This window comes from Haliaeetus albicilla, chromosome 23 (genome assembly GCF_947461875.1).
Source record: "Haliaeetus albicilla chromosome 23, bHalAlb1.1, whole genome shotgun sequence".
In the NCBI taxonomy this organism is placed as follows: Eukaryota; Metazoa; Chordata; class Aves; order Accipitriformes; family Accipitridae; genus Haliaeetus; species Haliaeetus albicilla.
The window spans coordinates 6,921,426-6,941,857 of NC_091505.1; the positions used below are offsets into that span (position 1 = coordinate 6,921,426).

Consider the following 20,432-nt stretch of genomic DNA (forward strand, 5'->3'; position numbering starts at 1 on the left):
TTGTCAGATCTTGTTACTGAAATAACTTCTGACTAGATACAAAACCTGCGGGTGAATGCATTGTCCAAGTGCTCTGCTCTTTCCAAGATCTATCTGCCTGTCATAATTTAGCGATTTAGCAATGTCTCTGTGCCACAACTTCATGTTTTGCTATGCACCCATGCGTGAGGGATGGGGAAGATTTCAGATGGAAATGGGCTCATTATTAAAACCCACTACGTTTGTTTAAAGACTACAGTTACCTGGTACTTCAAGCAGGAGTGAACAGAGCCCTGAAAGTGTGGGCATCAAAACATATGGTCATTCACTATTCCTGTTGGTTACCTTCTGTCTCAAAAAGTGACCTTCTGTATTTCACACTGAACATTTAATATTCGTGGAGAAAGCACCAGGCATTTCTTCTTTAAGGAACGGATCTGGTTGCTCTTTGCTACCATTTCAGATCTGCACCATTTTTTCCCCTGCCCTGCGTTACCAGCAGTTGCACATCTATAAGATTTAGCGTTTGAGGGATTGAAATGCTTTATGGGTGGGCAGAGGAAGGGATAAAAGTGAAAGCCATCTAGCTTGAAAAGACAAAGAGCTTTCAAAATTAGAAGATTAAAAGCCAGCGCCTCAAGCCCCATATATCCCCCAGCCACCTAAGAAATACGCTGCTTGTTGATGGCTGGAATAATGCTCAGAGGCATCGGGCACAGGGCTAAATCCCCTGGCAGAAGGACATTGTTCTTCCTCAAGAGCAGAGCCAGAAGCGGTTCCCTTTGCTCAAGGGGGGGCCGGGGATCAGCGCCCCAGGACTGCGGCTCCCCGGCTGCCAGCGCTGGCCGTGGGCTCATCCGCGGCCATCGCCCACAGCTGGGCTGGGACCCTCCTTCAGGTCACTGCACGGTTTGCCTCTTCTGTGCCTTTCGGTACCGACCGGTGTCACGGGATGATGAAAATCTTATCTGTGAAATAGCGCAGAAAGTCGTTTTTAAAATTTGGTCGTGCTGTCATATTGCCAGCAACGGAGCCAGCAACTGCGGGAGATGGAGACAGGCGGTGGTTCCTCCTGCCGAACTGCCCCGGGGTGTCAGCCTGCCGGGATTCCTTCTGTCCAAAGGGCGTTAGTGACCTCCGCACGCTTCCAGTTCTGCTCTGGTGGCAAACGCCTGTAAAGGAGAGGCTTTGCAAAGGGTGCTGAACACCGGTATTGCAACGGACGTTCGAACGCTCTGCAAATGATCTATCAGGGGATGGGATTTTTAGTTACTGCTGAGTGTACAGTAGCTGCAATAGTTCTCCGTAACAGAACTTTGTTCTAGTCTTCATTACTGTGTTTTTCCATAAATAGTGTTCTTTTGGTCAGTTCAAGGTTTCTTGCGTTTTTCTTTTAGAGGCAGGTTGGAGCAACCACTGTAACCTTGTGGAATCTGTGGGGTTTTTCCTTGCAGTAACTAGGTATGCATTTTAAATTCAGGCGTGTTAACTGATGCTGTATTTGCTGCAACGTGGAAGACATACAGAGATGTGCGATGCCATTGTACCACCTACACATGCTCTGAATACACCTGCACGGAGCCAGATGTGTTACCAGCTGAGACTGCAAGCTCCTCCACTCCTTGCAGAGACTTTGCAGCCTGTGTTTGGCAGCAGCTGCTGTCTCTAGGAAAGTATATTTATATGTTTCATAAATGTAGCTCAAACAAATTAAACTCTGTACTAACAGGATCATAATTTAATAGAAGTGCCAAGAGTTAATGCAATAATACGTGCCTATTGGATTAGGAAATGCAAGCCATAACAAGTCACTGTAGTTCATTTACAGCAGTGCCTGAGACTGGAGGTACAGATGTGGCGAGGGGGTGGGAGGAAGAGCTACCCGAACAGGGAGGCAGGATAAGGGAGAGCAGATCTTCACGTCACGCTCAAACCTACAACATCTGAAACAGCAATGTGGATCTTTCCTGTCATTGCCTGGATCCTTTCTAACCTGGACGGATAGGAGCAAGAGACTCAACTTACCTTGCGTGCAGGCTATCCCCTCACCTTCTCTTTCTCTTGCCTCTAGACACATCCATTTTTCCCCCCGTCTTCTATGATTTATTTTCCTCTTGGGACGGCTTCTTCTGTGACTCCTGCTCTCGGGCTCCTCAGTAGGCTGCAGGTAGGTGCTGCTTAGTCCAAAGGCTACACAAGACATTCAAAGAACAGCTACATCGCTCGTACAAAGCTAGAGGTGTCCGACCCACGATTACAGTGCCAGCCAGCACAGAGAAATCCACCGGAGCAACGCAAGTGCCTGCGTCCACCTGAGCTCAACACTGAAACATTAGAATTACTTTGAAGAAGAAAGGCATTTACTTTTCCCTTTGTATGTTAGGTGCCAGCAGTTACCATTAAAGAGGAAACAGGCAAGCGCAGACCCCCAGGGAGATGTTCAAAGCAAGGGCCCTGCTCCTGCTGCTGGGAGCCCCACTTTGAGCTGCTGGTTTTCCTTTTTCCTTTTCCAGTCCCAAGGAGCTCTGCCTCGGCTTTTCCCGTACTGATGCTTACAATGCAGGATAAATGACTCATGCAAGCAATTTATGGAAATTAACTGTTAAGCACCACAGGTATTATCAAAACGAGTGCATGAGTCCCAAGTCTTTCTCTAAGATTTCTTGCGGCCATAAAGGCAGGACGCAGTGCCCCTGCACGAGGCCCGGCTCTGCCCCCGTTAACGCTGCACAAGCACGTGTCCTTGCACACTCGGGTCCAGCTTCGTCAAGGCAGCAAAGCTCGTCCCCACGATGCTAAAGGTTATACAGGCAAAACAAAACAGTTCCAGTTCTTAGATGCCAGCCCTGACTCCACCAGCATCTTCCCAGCCTGGGCAACCTGCTCATCCCAAATTCTCGTTCTCCTAGTTACGTTCCCAGGAAAATACCCTCAAACAGTCTGCGCAACAGCCCAGGCATTTCTGCAAACCGGAGCACGCTCTCTGCCCTTCTTGGCAATGCTTTAAGCGAGATGCTCCGATGAACTCCTAGAGCATTAAGACTTCATTATTGGCACAAACCACACACAGTATTATTTCCTAATATGCTATAAAGTAATAGCTGTCAATTAAACAAATATTCTGATGTCTTCCTTTTAAAGTATTATTTTGCTTTGTCACTAATTTGCACAATACAATAATTTCACATTACTCTCCTAGCTCTGCGCATGAATTACTCTCCTAGCTCCGACCAGACATTTTATCTTTTTCCAGCTCATAACCCAGGCCTATAGAATGGGTGGCAAGTAAATTCGTGCTGATGAACATAATTTCAAACAAATTGCTCAAATAAATTGTGCTGCATCTTTTTAAGATAGCCATTTCCCCAAATGTTCTCTTTAAAGCACACCACTTTTGGCAATGGTGCTCTTTAGATGTCAGGTATCATCTAAAATAATGCGTAACAGATTCCTTCTAAAAATAAGCCACTTAAAAAAATTATGCTGCAAATGCTAATGGCTGTGCTGAAAATGTATCAAAGCAAAATAGCACAGAGAAATGGGGGAACAAATCCCATCTGCTTATGGCCACACTCACAGCTCGGAAGGGCTTGGGAATGTGATGCTTTATGGAGCATGGCTCCGACGGCAGAACTCAACTAGCACGCCGGAAAAGTAATCCTACGGTTAAAAAGAAACAACTGAAAAGCGAAGTAGTATTACATCGCACGTCATTTCACAGATGTACTCCAAAAGAGATATCAGCCTAAAAAAGAATATATTAAAGAAATTAAGTCAAATAATTAGCAAATAATCTGGGCATGTGAAGTTGGCGAGATGCTGCATTCAAACATTCTCCTTCTGTGTTGGTTGTCATTAAATGTTACCGTGAAGGCATAAGAATACAAGAAATATATCAACAGCAGAACTACAGAAACTTATCTTAGCAGAAAATTGTTCCTATGCAACTGAATAATTAGTTTCACTTAAGTCACTCAGCCTGCTACCGCTGTCTGCATCCCCTTTTGTCTATTTCTTGTTAAATTCCTATTCAGCCATCACTCAGCTCTGAGATGATAGGATTGTATAATAAACAAAATAATTAGTTTCCAAACTTGTAATACACTGTAACATATTTCCTGGAATATGGTTTTTTTATAACTGCTATTTTGCATTCTCTCACGATTGAGAACTCAGCTCACACGTATAAGAGAATTTGAAGACGGTATAATTTTGCCATGAACCCAACGGATGAAAGTAAATTCACGCTCATTTAGGAGAGCTAAGTGAACAAATTCTGATGCACGTACCAGAATGTCTGCACCAGCCAAGTCAGCCCACACGTATTGATGTGCGTCACAGACAAATTACATATAGATGGAGCACGTTCCCCTTGTGACTTCTTAAATAAGGACCACTACCAAAATGGGGGAACTCCCAAGATACTGCAGGGCGGACTGGCACCCTCTGCTCCACACCAGCGCTGGCATATACTGGTAGCACTGAAAAGGTGACATAAGTCAGCTGAGGCCTTTAAAAAAATCTCATTAGAACAGCACAATCTCTTTAGTCTTAAATTACGAGTGGACCCCAGGAGCACGGGACGCTCACAGGACTAACCTTACAGTCTGCGTAACCAAACAGATTCGAAACCTTGGAGAAAGTCGATTGAATACCTTTTCTTTTTCCCGCTGCAAGACTCAAAATCATCGTGAAATCTGAAGTCACTGTTTAATTTTCCAATGGCAACGAAGATACGATAAGAAGAGGTGAAGTCGCAGCTCAGAATCATTCATCTCCAAGCACAGGCGAACCGCATGCTAAACCGCAGGAGGGATGAGCACGGCAGGGCATTTTCTGGGTGACTGGGTCCTTTGCGGTACAATGATGGGCACCGGCACAAGCGAACAGGCTGCATACTTACCTCTGGCTTTCAGCGCGAGCTAGAATATCAGATCGCACAGAGGAATTCAGCTTAAGAAACCGGCACCGTCGGTCTGCAGCGACTCACAGCTACACACAGCTCGTTGGCAGTAGGTAGGACGCGGCCGATTACAAACTCAGGGCGGCGATTTCCCAAACTTGGGTCTCTACTGGCGGAGCTAAGAGAAGGGGTCTGTCAGCTGAGCCGGTAGAGAGAGCTGCCCTGAGCGAGTAATGGTCCTCGTGCCGCCCCGTCTGATGGGCTGCAAGGTCTGCATCTCCCCCTGAGGCACCTCCACCACCCCGTCTTCTCTGATCCGACCCCCCCACCTCCTTTAAGGGAAAAAAAAGAACAGTTTTGAAGCGACTCCTCTGAAACGCTCTATAAATTAAGCCGTGCTGGTAGAAACGATTAACCGCAGAGACGGGATGAGATGATGGGGGCAACTCGGGGCTTCTGGTGGGAGGATGGAGCGGAGGAGAGAGAGGCCAGTGAGACTGTGGGGGCCCAGCACCCCGAGGGCAGCGTCAGCGGCCGGGGGGGCATCTGCCTGCCGCAACGCCGCGGCATCGCCGCCTGCAAAATGCCGCCTCAGAAAGAAAAGCCATTTCCTAACAAAAAAGCCCTTTGATTTACAACTCTAGACACAACAGCGAAGCCCTTCCCCGCCTCCCCTAGCTTAGTCTTCTGCGGGAGGTCTTCTCCCACCCACGTTCTCCTCCCTGAGGACTTCTGCCGGCTGAGCCGTGCCCTCGAGAGCCGGCGTCTGTAGCTCAAACAAACAAGCACTCCTTCATCACAGCGTGCTACGACAAACTGCGGAAAGACGGCATGTTGTCATTTACGGATTAAACGAGCAAAACCCACGTCATCGTGTTTGCTCCCCTTCCCTCTTCACTGGACACCCACCCGTGGTACCAGGGCACACCTGACTCCGCTCCCTTATCGCTCCCTGACCAGGGCCAAGGGCTCGCTAACGGACGGTACTGCTCTTTGTACAAGGTCTTTCGGCACGAGCAGAAATAGAAGGATGGCCCTGCCCTGATTATGACCGTTTAAAAAAATCCTTTTTAGTTTCCTTAGGGCTGTAAGTGTTAGTTGGCTGGGTTTAATTCAATGAACTCGAAGCAATGAAGTTCATTGAAGCTGGTTTTGTACAAAGAGTTTTCTTTCACAGAGGCAGCATTAGACAATGCGGCGCCGGATCCCAGGAGAATATTAAACATTTAATATACTGGCAAGTGTAACATTTTATAAAAATGTTGTGTGAAGGATGAGCAGCAGAGCTAAAAAGCATAAAAAAGCTCATGCTCGTCTCCAGGCTGCTGCTGAGCACTGCAGACCTCCAGTTACCGAACAAACCTGAATTCAAGAGCTTTTCCTTCCTTTATTATTACACAGTGGCTTTTGCTAACATCAGAGATGAGTAGCTGAGTAATTTCCTACGTAGCCAACTGTAAGCAACTCTTACTAATAGAATGCAGCAGTAATTTGCAGTAATTGTGCAAATCTGCAGTTTACTGAAAATACTGTTATTATTGATTTTGGACCAAAGCTGAAGCATTTTTATAAGAGAGACTAGGGGTTATTGTTCCTTAAGGAACTGGTTTTACTAGCTGTAGGAGAGTGTCACTACGAAAATTAATCTTGGTATTTTTCAGTATAACAATGTATTGTAAATTAATTTTCTTGGTAATTCCTGTACTCCAGGTGACCAATAGTGCCCAGCCTACTCTAGCTACAGCTTCTCCTCACCAGGTTAAAAACTGCAGAAACTGCCAGCTTTACAGGGCAAGGTTGGCAATATGAAAGCACACTAGTTAATTTTTGCAATGCACAAGCTTATTAAAGCAACTTTGAGAGTCTCGCTGCCGTAGAGGCTGCCTGAAAGACTGGGGGAAGCCTCGGCTCAGCAGAAGGCAGTGACAGCTTTGCCACTGCTGTCACTGGAGCTAGGGTTTTCATCCACATCTGTTTCAAAAGCACAGCAAACACGAACGCAGTGCTCCCGCACAGGTGTGTGCAGAGACTGGTCAGTGACCTACAAAAGGTGGCATTTGAATATTCTAGGCAAAACTACCAAAACCTCTTTCCTTAAGATTCATTTCCAGTTTAGTGCATCAATACACTTCCCTGTTGCAAGCAACGTATCTCTTGTTTCAGCCTTGCCTACTGCAAGCTCGAGCTCCTTACACATTATTGCTGTTATTGCTTTTTTTTTTACCATTAACAGGTGACTACCGTCTCTGCGTAACACCACGTCTTTGCTATGATCGTTGCTTAACTCTTGTATCTCGTCCCCACGCTGCGATTAGATGAGCAGCCACCCTTTCCCTCCCTGAGCTACAGACGCACCCAAGGAGCTCTTCTCCCGAGACCAGGCTTCCTCCCAGGGGCACCAGTTCAGACCAGCAAACCAGCACGTGCTGGTACTGGTTCGCTTGACCCCTCCCCAAAAGAACAAAGGAGAAGGGAGCCCTTTCGCCTCCAGGTCTGTGCTGGCAAAGCTGATCCTGGTGAAAACAGGCTCTCAAAAACTGCTCTCCATCACAGCTAAATCATGGAGAAGGACTGAAGCCCTGTCCTCCAGGGGTTAGGATGGCGGCCAGATGTGGTCACTGGTTTCTTGTACAGTCACGAGTACTGATTTGCTCTGCGTTGGTCCCACCAATACTGGACTTTCTATCTGTTAGTTAAATAAGGTTTCCAAGCTTGACCAAGCCTGCTGATGATATTAAATAAGACCGTTTCTTTGAAAGAGCTACTGGGCAAGCAAATGGCTTTTTTTTCCCCACCACAATTATTCAAATGGTTTTCATCTGTGTTCTTTTTTGGGTTTTTTTCTGTTGTTTTTTTTTTTTTTTTTTCCTTGAGAAGTAAAATAACAGCCTTGCCGATTACTCTTTGCTAAGGTACCCGATTGTGGTGACATTGAGGCTGACCTTGGAGTCACCTCCCCCGCTGCCGCACTCTCCTTTGTCGTACCACCATTTGTTTTTCAATTTGTCCAAGAGGCCTTGCTCATTCAGTTTTAATACTGCCAGGTTAACAGCATTTCTTGAAACGATAAAACATAACTTGTAAGAAAAAATGCACAAATGCTTAGGAAATCGTAACGTATAAAAAAAGGAGCACAAGAGGACAAATTGGCTAAAATTTCACAGAACGTGGAGCTATCAAAATGTCTGTACAGCAAATACAGGGTTAAATATTGGAAGGTGGCATGGAGGATAACATTTGCTCAAAACTGAAGTGTGCGGGATGGGGAAATCGTCTTTGAGAAAAAAAGTAACAAGAACACCACATCATGCAGTTAACATTCGTCACATATGGCAGGTTAACTCGGCTTTTACCATTTAAATTGAAAAAGCCATTGAACTGTAAAATTAAAACAGCAACAAACAATCAGAAAGGACAACACGAAGAGAACACTAAAAAAATGGATGCATTAAATAAACGAAACCATAATTTACCGTCTTATTTAACTCCATGGAATATTGAAGATTTTAAACTTTAAAGTTACCTCAAAATCCACAAGAAAGAAAATGACAACACAATACATCAGGGTAGGTGGAATACTATAACAACATGGATATTGTTATATTATTCCACCCACCTTAATGCTGAGCCTTTGGGGGTTGCTACACCATAGCCCTTGGAATCCAGGTTGCCGCCAACTTTCATGGTGTCGCAGGGCTTGCGCTGCTCGATGTACTCGTTCATCGTCGACTCCAGCAGGAAGGCAAACTTCCCCTTCGACTTCCTCACCCTCGCCACCCCGTCCGCCGTCGTTTTGGTGAACACCGAGGGCTCGGCCGACTTCATGTACGACCACATTTTCTCGTAGACGGCTATTTTTGACCTCTGGGAGAGAGGAAAGGAGGGAAAGGAAGAGCCACGTTGGCGAGGGCACAAGACCGAGCTCCTCGGGCTTAGGGGTGTAATTAAGACCCTATAACTGACGAAGGCTAACAAATAAAAAAGTCAAGGTAGCTCGGAGCGAGACATATTGCCCCCTGAACAATGACCAAACCATTGGTCATTGTCGGGGAGGGGGAAACATCTCTCAGACGTTTATTCTACTAATTGCCATGTAATTGGCAGCCTGGCAGGTGGAATGAGAAACGGTGCGTGCCCGTTCCAGCGCCTCTGCTACCGCTCTGCGGTGGGTTTATCCGCCTGCACGCTGCTCTGCTACCGAACCAGAGGGAGGATGTTAAATCCTAGCTCATCCGTCATGGCCAACAGATGCAAAGGAAGCCTCTCCTCTTCGCACAAATTCTCAGCGTTCGTTTTTCTGCTAACTGGCAGCTAGGAGACACTGACATTTGCTTATTACAAGTTCCCAGCGAGGCAGGAGTCCGCTTTTCACAGCGGCGATGGCAGGTCTATGATACAGGAGACCAGGACAGCTCTACTGGCTTCTAATAGTGATGCTCACACGAGGGATATAAATAGTAATTATAAAATCCTTTATGAATCAATAGTCAAACTTTCAAAATGCAGTTTCACATTTTCCTAAAAGACAGCAAACACAAGTATTAGCACTAAACTGAAAAAATTGCCGGTTAACTGCTTGCATGTTGTGTGTGTATCTATTTTTTTCCTGTTCTCCCCGTTTTTGAGACTGAGCCAATCCTAACAGCTTCTAGCTCGGCATATGGGTTTTGTAAACCTGGAAATGTTGAGAAACATGTTACGTCCCCTTCTCCCTCTTCCTCACCAGTAACATTTAAACCATTCTCAGATCTTAAAGCCACCTCCAGACTCTTAAGCATTCATACCCTGGACTACGGGTTAAACTTTCCTGCTTGGTTGACAGAAGGCAGTAATGCCAGCTGTATTTCTCTAAAGTCTAGAAATCCAAAGGATTTATATAAGGCTTTCGGTCCAAGCTGTGGGTACCTCGAATTTATGCCTCCCACTCCTTGCCAGTTTCCTGTCCACAGCTTCCCTTGCAGAATGGGAATGAGGCAGGCAGCAGCTAAATCTAGTTCAAATTTAACAAACTTGTGGCAGAAGACCGTTAATGTCCATCAGCTTGATGATCGAGACGTGTTTCCTCCTCATTCAGGACAATTTCACGTGTTTTGAATAATGTAACGCTTAACAACCAGCCTCCAAACATTTCACAGGGAGTAAGCCCTGCCTTCACCGTTCTTCAGATTAACGAGCCCAGCTAGTGAAGCTAGGACGGATGGAGAGGAGCACGGAGAGCAAGGGTTTATTTTAATTATCCTTCCTGATGAGCTGAAAAACAACTGAAAACGCAAACCAATTAAAATCAGCCCAACCGACAATAGGAAATCAGAGGGACAACGATGCCGTGCGGCTCTGTTTGGAGCTGGCTGGGTGGTGGGGGGCGAGAAACAAGCACAAGGGATTTCAACCGAGAGCACTTCTGGGCTAAAGATGGGCTGTACGGCTTCGTTTTGTCCAGCATCAGGAGTGAAAAAGTGGTGGGGGGAAAGGGCTTATAAATCCAGCCCGAGTCACCCTCTCCGAGTACGCTGGAGCTCCCTCGCACAGAAAGGTGATGGAAACAGCCTGGCTGGCCAACACGGAGGCTGCGTGAGCAACCAAAATTCTGGCAATTCCAGCTCAAAAATGCTCTCTGATAGGCGATTGTTGTGGACCATCAGTCATGAGCCAAGTTCGCCTGAATCACTTTTGCTTTTAAAATTCATTTGTGTGCTCTCCCTTTTTCACTCCGCATGTTTACAATTTTAGATTATACTGATGTTAAATTGTTAAACTGTCCTAGTTTCAAGGTGCTTGTCCTTACAACCTTCATCTTCTTTTAACATAAATAATACAAGCGCACCTGCCCGTTCATATTTGCAAATGGGCATTTAAGGGACAAAAGGAAGGTAAAAATACAGCTTTACTCTTTATATCTCTCAGCAAGCTAAAGTGGTTAGCCTTTAAAAATTGCGCATGCACTACATATGCTTTTGCTTGTTTTCCTCTGCAGAGTGTGCCTTTAACTACACAGACAAACCAGAATTTCTTTTCCTTTTCATCTTCTAACTCACACCAGAATACCTCTCTTTAATAAGTAAGTTCTTTCATACTCTTTCCAGCTGGCCTGACTACCTAAAAGCAATTGCCAATACATCTGTGCATTGTTAATAATAACAGTTATCTGATGAGTGCCAACAGCATGCTCAGGGCTGCAAATGGTCCAAACAAAGCACATTCTCTGCTCCAAGGGCAAAGGGTGAATATCATCATTCATGCTTCAAAAAACCAAATTCCACCACTCAAAACCAGACCTCTTTCAACTTTAACAAATAGCCTAAGCTTTATAGTTTGCTCCCTTTGTTTAACTCTTTTGGATGATGCGGTTAATAAAAATCAGCACATTTCTATATGATCATTGCCCACCTCTTCTTCTGCCAAGTGGGATTTTCATAATATCTTGTTATTATCGAATTAACTAAATGAGTATAGCAGTCTGATCTAGCAGAAGTAGACAAAAATGCATGCTAGAAATGAACACAGCAGGTATTGACTGGGAATGGTTAAAATAAAACGCATCGGCCACGTATTGGTTTTGAAGCGGTCGGAGTGGCCAGAGCCTGACTGGGGGAGACTGGGAGAGGACCCACGGACGTCCCGGGAGTGGGGACCAGTGAGGTGATGGGCTCCGACCACTGCGTCCTGCTCGGTTAGCGCTGCTCTTTGCAGCTGTTCCCCTAAATTCAGAATGAGGCCAAAATAAGGATTTATGATGAGGCTTCTTAGAGGAAGAGACAGTGCCACTGGAGGAGCTGTGAAACCTGCAAACCTGCTCCGAAGTGCTCGAGGGCCTTTTCTGCCCCAGGAGCCGTGTTTTACACCTGCTCAACAACATGAGATGACCAGTTGACTAAAGCTGGTCAAAGACACGAGATGAAATGAAAGACGGTATTTTGAGTAAATATTTTCCTTTTTCCATTTTTCCAATTGCCTCCAAAAAAACCCCCAGAAGCCCCTAAAAGACTTTCAGAAAAGGAAAATGTCTTTCCTTTCTAGCTAGCTGCAAATCCTGGGCTGAAAGAACATTTTCACCCATCTGTCCTCCCCTGCAGATGTTCAGGGCACCCCCCCAGCGCCTGCGTGCCCCCCAGCAGTCTGACACCTGCCAGAGGGGCCAGACAGCAGGAGCGACCATCGAGAAAGGATTTACACTCCAGAATAAGGTAAGGTCTGACAGATCTGCACTGCTGCTAGAGTTCAGTGGCAGTAAAACATTTTCCCTCTCATTAAAGTGCTACTTTTAAAGAGATATTTAGAAAAAAAGCTTAAAAGCAAAGATTTAAACCAATTCAAAGCCCATAACTGCAGTAACTCCCTATGCTCTGCAACTCCTATCTCAGTTCTTTGATATTGCTCTCAAGAAGTCCGTCACACACATTTCAAGGGGATATTATTATCATTTTTTTTCTTAAAAGCAACATTTTCAGTGTTTCATCTAGGCCTTGGGACACATTAAAGCATCTTTTCATTATCGCGGCCTTACTGCAGATATAAATAGAGCTGGCCTTTGCTTTGTCAATAGCGCTGGCTTTTTTCTTTCTTTGGAGATGTTTATGCAGAAGTATGAGCCGCACACAGCTCAGCACACGGGTGGAGGCAGCTCCTTTTTGTGTCGGCAGAGCCAGCAGCTCTCACGCTGAGGAGTCCCTTCACTTGGCCCGTTACTAACCGGTACCTAAACACACGCTGCTTCTGGGTAGCGACGTGTTCATTTTAAAAGAAGGCGTCAATTCAATCGGTCCGCAATTTTAACAGCGCCTTTCATTCCAATTCTGCTAGTTTTGACGTGCGGTTGGCTCCAGCACGGAAACGAAAAATCCAACAAACCCATGGTGTGCCCCAGCACCAAAAAGCGTGGCTGGGCGCGCGCGTTACAGGCAGCGGGAAGGAGGCAGGTTTACCTCTCGGTTGCCGTTATTTCTTCAATCCGTTCAACAACGACAAAAACCCAGCACCCACAAACCTGGCTCCAGCCGAGCGGGACCAGGTGCCTTGTTTTCACTTTCGCACATCCCAAACTGCCTAGAGATACACCGCAAAACCCAGCACATCTTGGACGATTCCTTGACATTGGTTAAATTTAGCTCTAAAATATCTTTGTGACTGAAGCCTTCTCCCAATGACCGAGTTACCTTTCCCCCTCTGCAGACATCTGTCTCGTGCTTCTGCTAAAAGTGACACCGCGTCACCTCCTCCACTACTGAGTAGTGGTGAAGCTACTATATTTGAAAGAAACAGCATTTTTCCTCTATAGTTAAAGTATGTCACAGGGATGCCCTTTGCCTATTTTAGAACCTTTCGCCCTCTCTGCCACCTTCTCCGCAACCTGCAAGTCTTCTTCAAAATGCCCGCCTCATGCACCCTGTTGGGATATTTTATTAAAATGACCAAAATGGTCCTTTGTTTCTTATGACAGGCACCAGGAAATTATTTCCCAGTAGTCAACCTAAAAATGTTCTCTTATAGGTGATTATTGATCACCCAGTCATGAGCCAAATTCACCCAAATCCATTTTACTTTTAAAATTCATTTATATATTCTTTTTTACTCTGTATGCTTAAAATTTTAGATTATACTGATGTTATATTTTTTACCTCTGTCTTCAAAACAGAGTGATAAACAAGCTTAAAAAAAAAAAGAGCGGGGAAAGAAAGAGATAAGGTCCTCCCAGTAACCCAGGAGCTGGGCTATAAGGAAGAACAGGAGAATGTTTCATGCTGGGCAGTATCAGTCTAAGAAATGGAACTAAGAAGTCTAAGAAGACCCAGAAGGAAGGTAGTTACAGCTGCCTGGTGTCAGGGCTGGGTCCGGGCTATGTAAACTTTAATATACTTTGGAGTAGGCCAGCATACATTGAAATGCAGCAAATCCAACAGGGAAGTGCAGCAAATGAGAGTGAGACCTGTGCAAAGCGGACGGAGCATCCTAACCACGGCATGCACACAACGGTAGGCAGAGACATCGATAAAGGACCTAAAGCAGCAGAGTTAACACACTCCTCTGCTACACCAGCCCTATGACCACTTTATAGCTCTTTAACAAGGGAAATTTATAGCCCTAAGGCAGACAGATGTTGCTGATACAAAACACAAAGGTCCGTACTAAAACCAGTGCAGGTATTTAATCTGAATAATACACGCTGCCTTTATATAGATGCATGCCTCACTGATATGAACTTAGGCAGTTAAGTGTGAACCTTAGCTTCATTATCATCACTCATTGCTTTTCTTCCACGTGTGCAATTAGCTCTTCTACAGTAGCTAATGAATCCAGTAGCTTATGAACCATTAAAAAGCAAGTTACTAACCAGGAGTGAAAAAATGCCAGAAGACTGCCTTGGTACCACCGCTGTTGTCTGGCTTGGGGACCACTTTGAGATCCATCCGTTTTAGGCGGCGGCTTTCTTCGACTTTCAATATGGCAAACTGCAACGGAGTGGCTGCCATGGTCTTGGTCTTTTGGATAAGGCTTTGATTTGACGCCTTTCCGCTCCCCCGCGAGCCTGATGTCGAGCCCCCCCCGCCACAGCTGCCTCTGGGGGGAGCGAGGGACAGTGGTCGGAGCCCCCAGCCCAGGGCCAGCTCTGGAGCACGCGGAGGCTGGCCTAATGATGCTACATTCGTAATAATAACATGATAAATATTACTAGCAAGGTCCCTCTGCCTGAGATTTCCAAGCTCTTCACTGAGAAAGAAAAAACAGGTTTCACGAAGGCCAGAGGGCACCATTAGTCCCCAAGGGCGGACGTGAAAGCAGAGATGTCCCTTACTGAAGGTCATAGGGCAAAGTCTAACAGATCAATGTCACAGCTTTTAGCCACATAACTTGTGATGCCAGCAGTTTACTTACCTATATGGACAGAAAAATCAATCCCATCATTACATGAACCTCTTGTTTTTATTACGTTCTCGTCAGAAGAAAGTAGGTCAGATGCCATGAGCATGCACAGGACATTTGTCCTTAGCAAGGCCAACCCCTAAACCTACCAAACTCTACCCACAGTTTATGAATTTATGGGATGCCACAGATAAGCATGCGTATGTAAAGTAGTCTGTGTATTTGTAGGAATACACAAATGTTTGATAACATATGCATAAATGTAAAAGAAAGGGTAAAGTGGTGAATAATAATATGGCACAGTTAAGTTTGTGATGAGAGACATTGTCATGTTGGTTTGTTGTTCAAATTAACGACGTTATAACTTCTGCTTTAGAATTGGCATCTTCCTTTCCCAATTGGGGCAAATGAAGCCCAGAGAGCCGAAAGATGAGTCCCACAAACCTCGGGGCTGCCGCTTTCCTCTAGGATCCCCTAAGTCAAGATTCAGACACCGCCTGTACGGGGGCTGCAAGGACAGTTTCTGTCGTTCGGAGGCAGCCCTCTCGACCCACGGGCAGTGTTTCTCCCCTGACGGGACCAGGGATGGGGGTCCGGGGGTTCCGGCAGGAGCTCGTGGAGGAGGCGGCGGTGGGGAAGGAGGGTCAACGGCAGCACCGCACGCACAGGCAGCTGGGGAAGCAGCCTGCAAAAATCCCCTCCAGGCTTCAGCGACACTACCGTCGTTCCCCACCTGACATACATAGTGGCCCGATTATAAAAGAAACTTTATCTTCCAGAGATAATACAATATTGTAAGGGTTTTCTTTTCCTGTGTATCACGGTCATTTTGAAAACGTGAGCTTTGGCAGCAGGCAGGTAACGTGCAGTAGCTGCTTTAACAGAGATCTTTTGCGGAGTGAGCTCCGCTCACACAAACAGACAAGCAAAGAGTCACTCCGGCTGTAACTAGACGTCGCTGACATGTCAGGAACAGTCTGAGCAGCAGAACGTAAATCAAGATTTTAAGACATCCTTTCCTGGCACAACACTGAACCTCAGACGACGCCTATATCCATCTCCTCACTTTATTGCTACCATCCATTCCTCCCCGTTGCAATACTGATTGGGAAATTAAAATGAAAGTCTTTACCAAGAGACAAGCTGCCTTTGTAAATCCTCTGTGATTCACGGCCAGAGCCAGTGCTCTCCCCGAGGCAGCGGCTGCGTGGGGAGACGAGAGGGGCTGGGTGGCACTGCCGGGGACCGCTGCGCTCTGCAGGCCTGTCCGTCCGTCCGTCCATCCGTCTGCCTGCCCAGGGGGCAGGAGGCAGCTCGCACCCGAGCCGGCCGGAGGGATTACGTCAGCCTTCGGGCTAAGGGGCATCTTTCCAGCAGTGACATATTTAGCAGAGTACTCTTGTCTGGGCAACCGAGCAGCACACCAGCCCTGCTCTGGATTTGGCCCGTAATAAATTAACAGAGAACGGCGTTTCCAGCACACGATCTGAACACTGTCAGGTCTAATGAGTTTTCAGCTCCAGACAGAATAGCCCAATATACAGGCAATGATGGAGAAATCCCAGTGGACTGCAAGAGGGGATGTTTCATATTCACATCATTAGAGTTTCTAAACCTTCACGTATTTTCTAATTATGCAAAAGTAACAGAAGCAGCGCTGTGAGCAATTTATCAGCACCCATGTATTTTAAATGAATCCCTAACAAGCATGTATTAATGTGACACAGCAGCATTACGTAAAGTAGGAGAGACTTGAAAAACCAGGGTCCTCGCTGTCTTGAGCAATGTCATTACCATTATCATAGAGCTGCTCTCTGAAAAGTAGAGCATTCAAACAGCAAGTGGTTTTTTCCCCGAGGCGCTCTCTGCTTCCACTCGGTGCTGCAGACACAGTTACGGCGTTAACCCACTGCCAGCTGCTGTGCCGGGCTTCACTGTGGGCTGCGTCCACACCTGACCCAGGGAAACCCCTCACCTCCACGGTGGGGCCGAGACATAGCTCTACGCAAGTAGAGCTGATAGACAAATGCCATCGGTTATTGCGGATAAAGCAGAGATTTATTCAAATATTTGTTATTGAGTGTTGACTGAAAGCTTCGTTAAACCCTGGCCTGTCTGCTGAAATTAGTAAAACGGTTCAGCCACCTTAACCCCTGTACCATCCAAACGTTTCCTTTCCAAGGAGGGCATGATGGATGAGCTGTTAATTTTAGTTCCCGTAAGGATACATTTTCCTCTCCAATCTATAGGCTTAAAGACATTAGATCACTTCATGGGAAACCATTTCTTTTGTAATTATGTCACATTTGGTTTCCTGCTGTCTTAAAACTGCCTGTTAGCTGTGTGGCAGAAAGGAGGTTCAACAGATTAAGAAAAAAAACGAAAACCCCCACACGTAGACCATCTATCATTCATGCAATGGAGAGGCTGTGATCTCTCTGCACACATACATTCACCTTCTAGTATTTGTGCACACTCCCACCTATATCAAACAGGGAAGGGAGAGAGAATATATGGGTGAATAAGTTTTTCACGCCTTCTGTGTTGAAAAACAGTTAAACCACAGTACTTTTTCTGATTAATCTCTGCCACGTCGCCTACCAAAGACCTATACAGCTCATATTTGAAGCTATCGCTTTTCTGCAATGTTCTGTTCTTTAAAGTCCATAAATGCAAACACACTTCTATATTTTTGTCAAGCGTTTGTTACGATGACTGTGTTGTTTCGCTCAATGCCAAGAACACAGAAAGCTTAAAACTGCTAATCATAGTTTTATCCAAAGGCAAAAGCAAAGCATTTGTGTGAATGCTGTGCTAGAAACAAGTCCTTCATCTTCAGTAGCAAAGTGATTTTGAAATTAAAAATCAAAGAGTTTAACTACAGATGAAACCCTTAGCGCTGCACGCGCAGAGTTCACTATGGTATTTTTAATAAGCTCTAACGATGATCTCAATATCGTTTGATTGCAGAGAACGCATAAAAATCACACGGCAGCTATTGGCTCATAACTCAAGGCTTTTCCTTACCTAAACCGCTTGCCGGTAGAATTTATTTCCCTTACCTCTTGTCTTCACGCAACCTTATCATCAGAGGAAAGCAATGAGCTCTTTATCTCATACCTGGGTGTAACACGCTAGTGCTTCAGGACGCGTTACGGTCGTTATTTCTCCCTCTCTCCCTAATGGGTCTGGATGGTGCTGTGCTCCTGCCCGGCTGTCCCTCCGTGGGACCAGCCTCACCCGCCACAGCCTGCCCTTACCGAGGGTCCCCGGGACGGACCGTGACGGGGAGCCCTCCCGGCCCCCTGCCACCTGGGGTGGGATCCCGTGGCTCTTTGCTCTTTGGAGCCGGGAGGGACCCGCCGGTGTCACCGGTGCCGCCGCAGCCCCGCCTCGTACAGCTCCACCGGCCTGAACAGGAGCCGAGGCTTTAGTTACCCCAAGTGCTTTTAGTGGAAGGTATTTCAAAATCCTTTTGATGGGTTTAAGGAAGGTTTTTTTAATTTCCAAGGAATTTTGGGTAAACCTGTTCATTTGCTCTTTCACTGTTTTTTCAGATAAATGTTTATTTTTCGCTTTGGTGCTAATCTGTCTGGTGTTTTTTTCTTCTCTTTCGAACAAATTGTTTCCTGTGTCGGCTTTAGTTTTACCAGCTAAACAAGCTGTACTTAAAAGTTCTTTTCAAAAGATACCTCACCAATCCCCTTACCATATTTACATGCTTTTTCTGGTACCTGTTTCCGCGTCAAAGCACCTTTCCTCAGCATGGGCGACCAGAGCTGCAGAGAGAAATGCAAAGCCTCTTGCCAGGGCATCTCACGCTTTTCTGTCTGCTCTTGCTGAACTATTCAGACTTGGTGAAACCAAGAAGAGAGAAAAAAGGGGGACCATCTTAGGGGCCATCCTTAACATGACTTCTGTGTCCTAAAAATTGTAGTTTTATATCATATCTTATGTCTATATGAAGTCCAGAAAGGCCTCACATTTGAACCTGGTTTGGAAACAACCACTTTTTGAGAAAAAAACACTTTTTGAGAAAACTGATGGAAGAGGAATTTCAAGTGCTGAAAGTGCCCACAAAGGCGTAAAAGAACAGCATCGTCTTCTCACAAAACATTAATTAAGAACAAAATACTACTGAAGTGTCTGGCCAGGCCACTCAAGTGCAATGAGAAGTGAAGGCTTCACACAAGAGGCACAAGGAAAGCATGTACAGACTCCTCGGTGTCCTCAAGTCAGCTATCACTCCCATGTGTCCTGAAGTAAGGGAGACCTTAGCCGTAGCTGTGAATTTTGTACCACGTTGCAAAAAAATTGTAAAAATAATATCTGAAGTACCTAAGCTGTGCCTGAAGGCTGTCAGCCTGTTTGACTCCTCCAGGCACCGAGCCTAAAGTTTTTATCAACAGCAGAAGCAATGTCAGTGTCAAACTCTCTATCCAATACTCAGGAACATCAGTGCCAGGTAGGAATAACCAACTGTAAGAGCAGGAACCATCATGTCCAAAGGATCTTTGGCCTTTCTACTGAAACTCCTAACAGGCCTGGCAATTAATGCCGTTTCCAGGACAAAAAATTAGGAACTGACTTCAGAGCGGCAAGTCATTACATCTGAGGCATGGGGGAGCCATTGGGTAGCAGAGTCATTTTGTCAGGGACATCATTGAAACTATTGCTGAGAAAAATACAAAGTTCTACAATAAAAAACCATACAATAAAATCAAGTCCTTTGAAGCCTCCTTTTTCCTTAGTTTTAGTTAACAGTGATTAACTATATTGGTAATGGTGTAATATGAGCCGCCTTCAATTTCCTGTAAAAGGGAGAAGGACCTAATGCAAGATCATGCTACGTGTTACCTGCCTCAATATTTCAACCTGTAAAGCCTTGTCACGTGAGAGCAATTTCCAGGACCTTCTGAAATGTCAGGTTTTCAGTGAAGTGCACTAGCGGGTCAGCTGTGTTTGTCAGTGATCAAACACATATCTTGCAAATTATTTTACAGAAGCCTCTTAACACAGATATCTGGTATCAATTAAAAGAAATCACCATAAATTCAAGAGCAATTTATATTTCCAGATGTCTAGAAACACATTCTGCTTCTACTGAAGTTTAAATACAGCCACGTTTACATAAGAATTACTAATTGGTTGTAAAGGTCATGCCTTTTGAATATATGCATATTGGAGGTGTGAAACCTATTAGACTGTGGTATTATACTTAGGCTCAGTGCTGAATTTGGATTAAAGGGTGTTATATTGATTTGATGAGCTGCTCAGATATGTTGAAGCTTTAATTGAATGTATTAGAAGAAGTTAATTCTAACAGATACACCCTTAAAAGTAGTAGCTTAGTGAAGTGAAATTGCTTTCTAGTACACGCCTTTGCCAATTTTCAAGAAAGAGGAAGAAGGATTCTGGACTCCTTAATCTGAGACTGTATGTTAATAAATATCTAAGGAGAGGCTCTTTCTTCTCCTTTTCAATATGGATGAGTGCCCTTTGAAAGCCAAAAGGGAATTGATATAATCTATTGATTGCCATTTAAATGCCTTTATAAGCTAATTAGCACAAAATGTAAAACGTTTCTGAGCAGAAACAAGCAACAACCAAGAAAATACAGGCAGGCTCATTCGGTTCTTAGATATACTGGGGGGACAAATGGCCTAATGCAGAGTCACCAGCAAGTGAGCAG

The 20,432-nt window shown here is 45.3% G+C and overlaps 1 protein-coding gene across 6 annotated transcripts in view; it reads right to left on the reverse strand.

Moving 5' to 3' along the window:
* Window positions 1–20,432, reverse strand: part of GRIA3 (glutamate ionotropic receptor AMPA type subunit 3) — a 155,097-nt gene that overhangs the window by 14,453 nt on the left and 120,212 nt on the right. For 5 of the 6 annotated variants that reach the window (XR_011329467.1, XM_069811036.1, XM_069811037.1 and 2 more), the window contains 2 exons: window positions 8,499–8,746; window positions 7,825–7,939 (listed from right to left, as the gene is read on the reverse strand). Coding sequence is in view for 5 of the 6 variants with exons in the window: in XM_069811036.1 (XP_069667137.1) it covers window positions 7,825–7,939; window positions 8,499–8,746 (363 nt within the window). In the remaining variant the exon portion in view is untranslated. The remainder of the gene's footprint in view (window positions 1–7,824; window positions 7,940–8,498; window positions 8,747–20,432) is intronic. The other variant, XM_069811034.1, reaches the window with a different exon arrangement.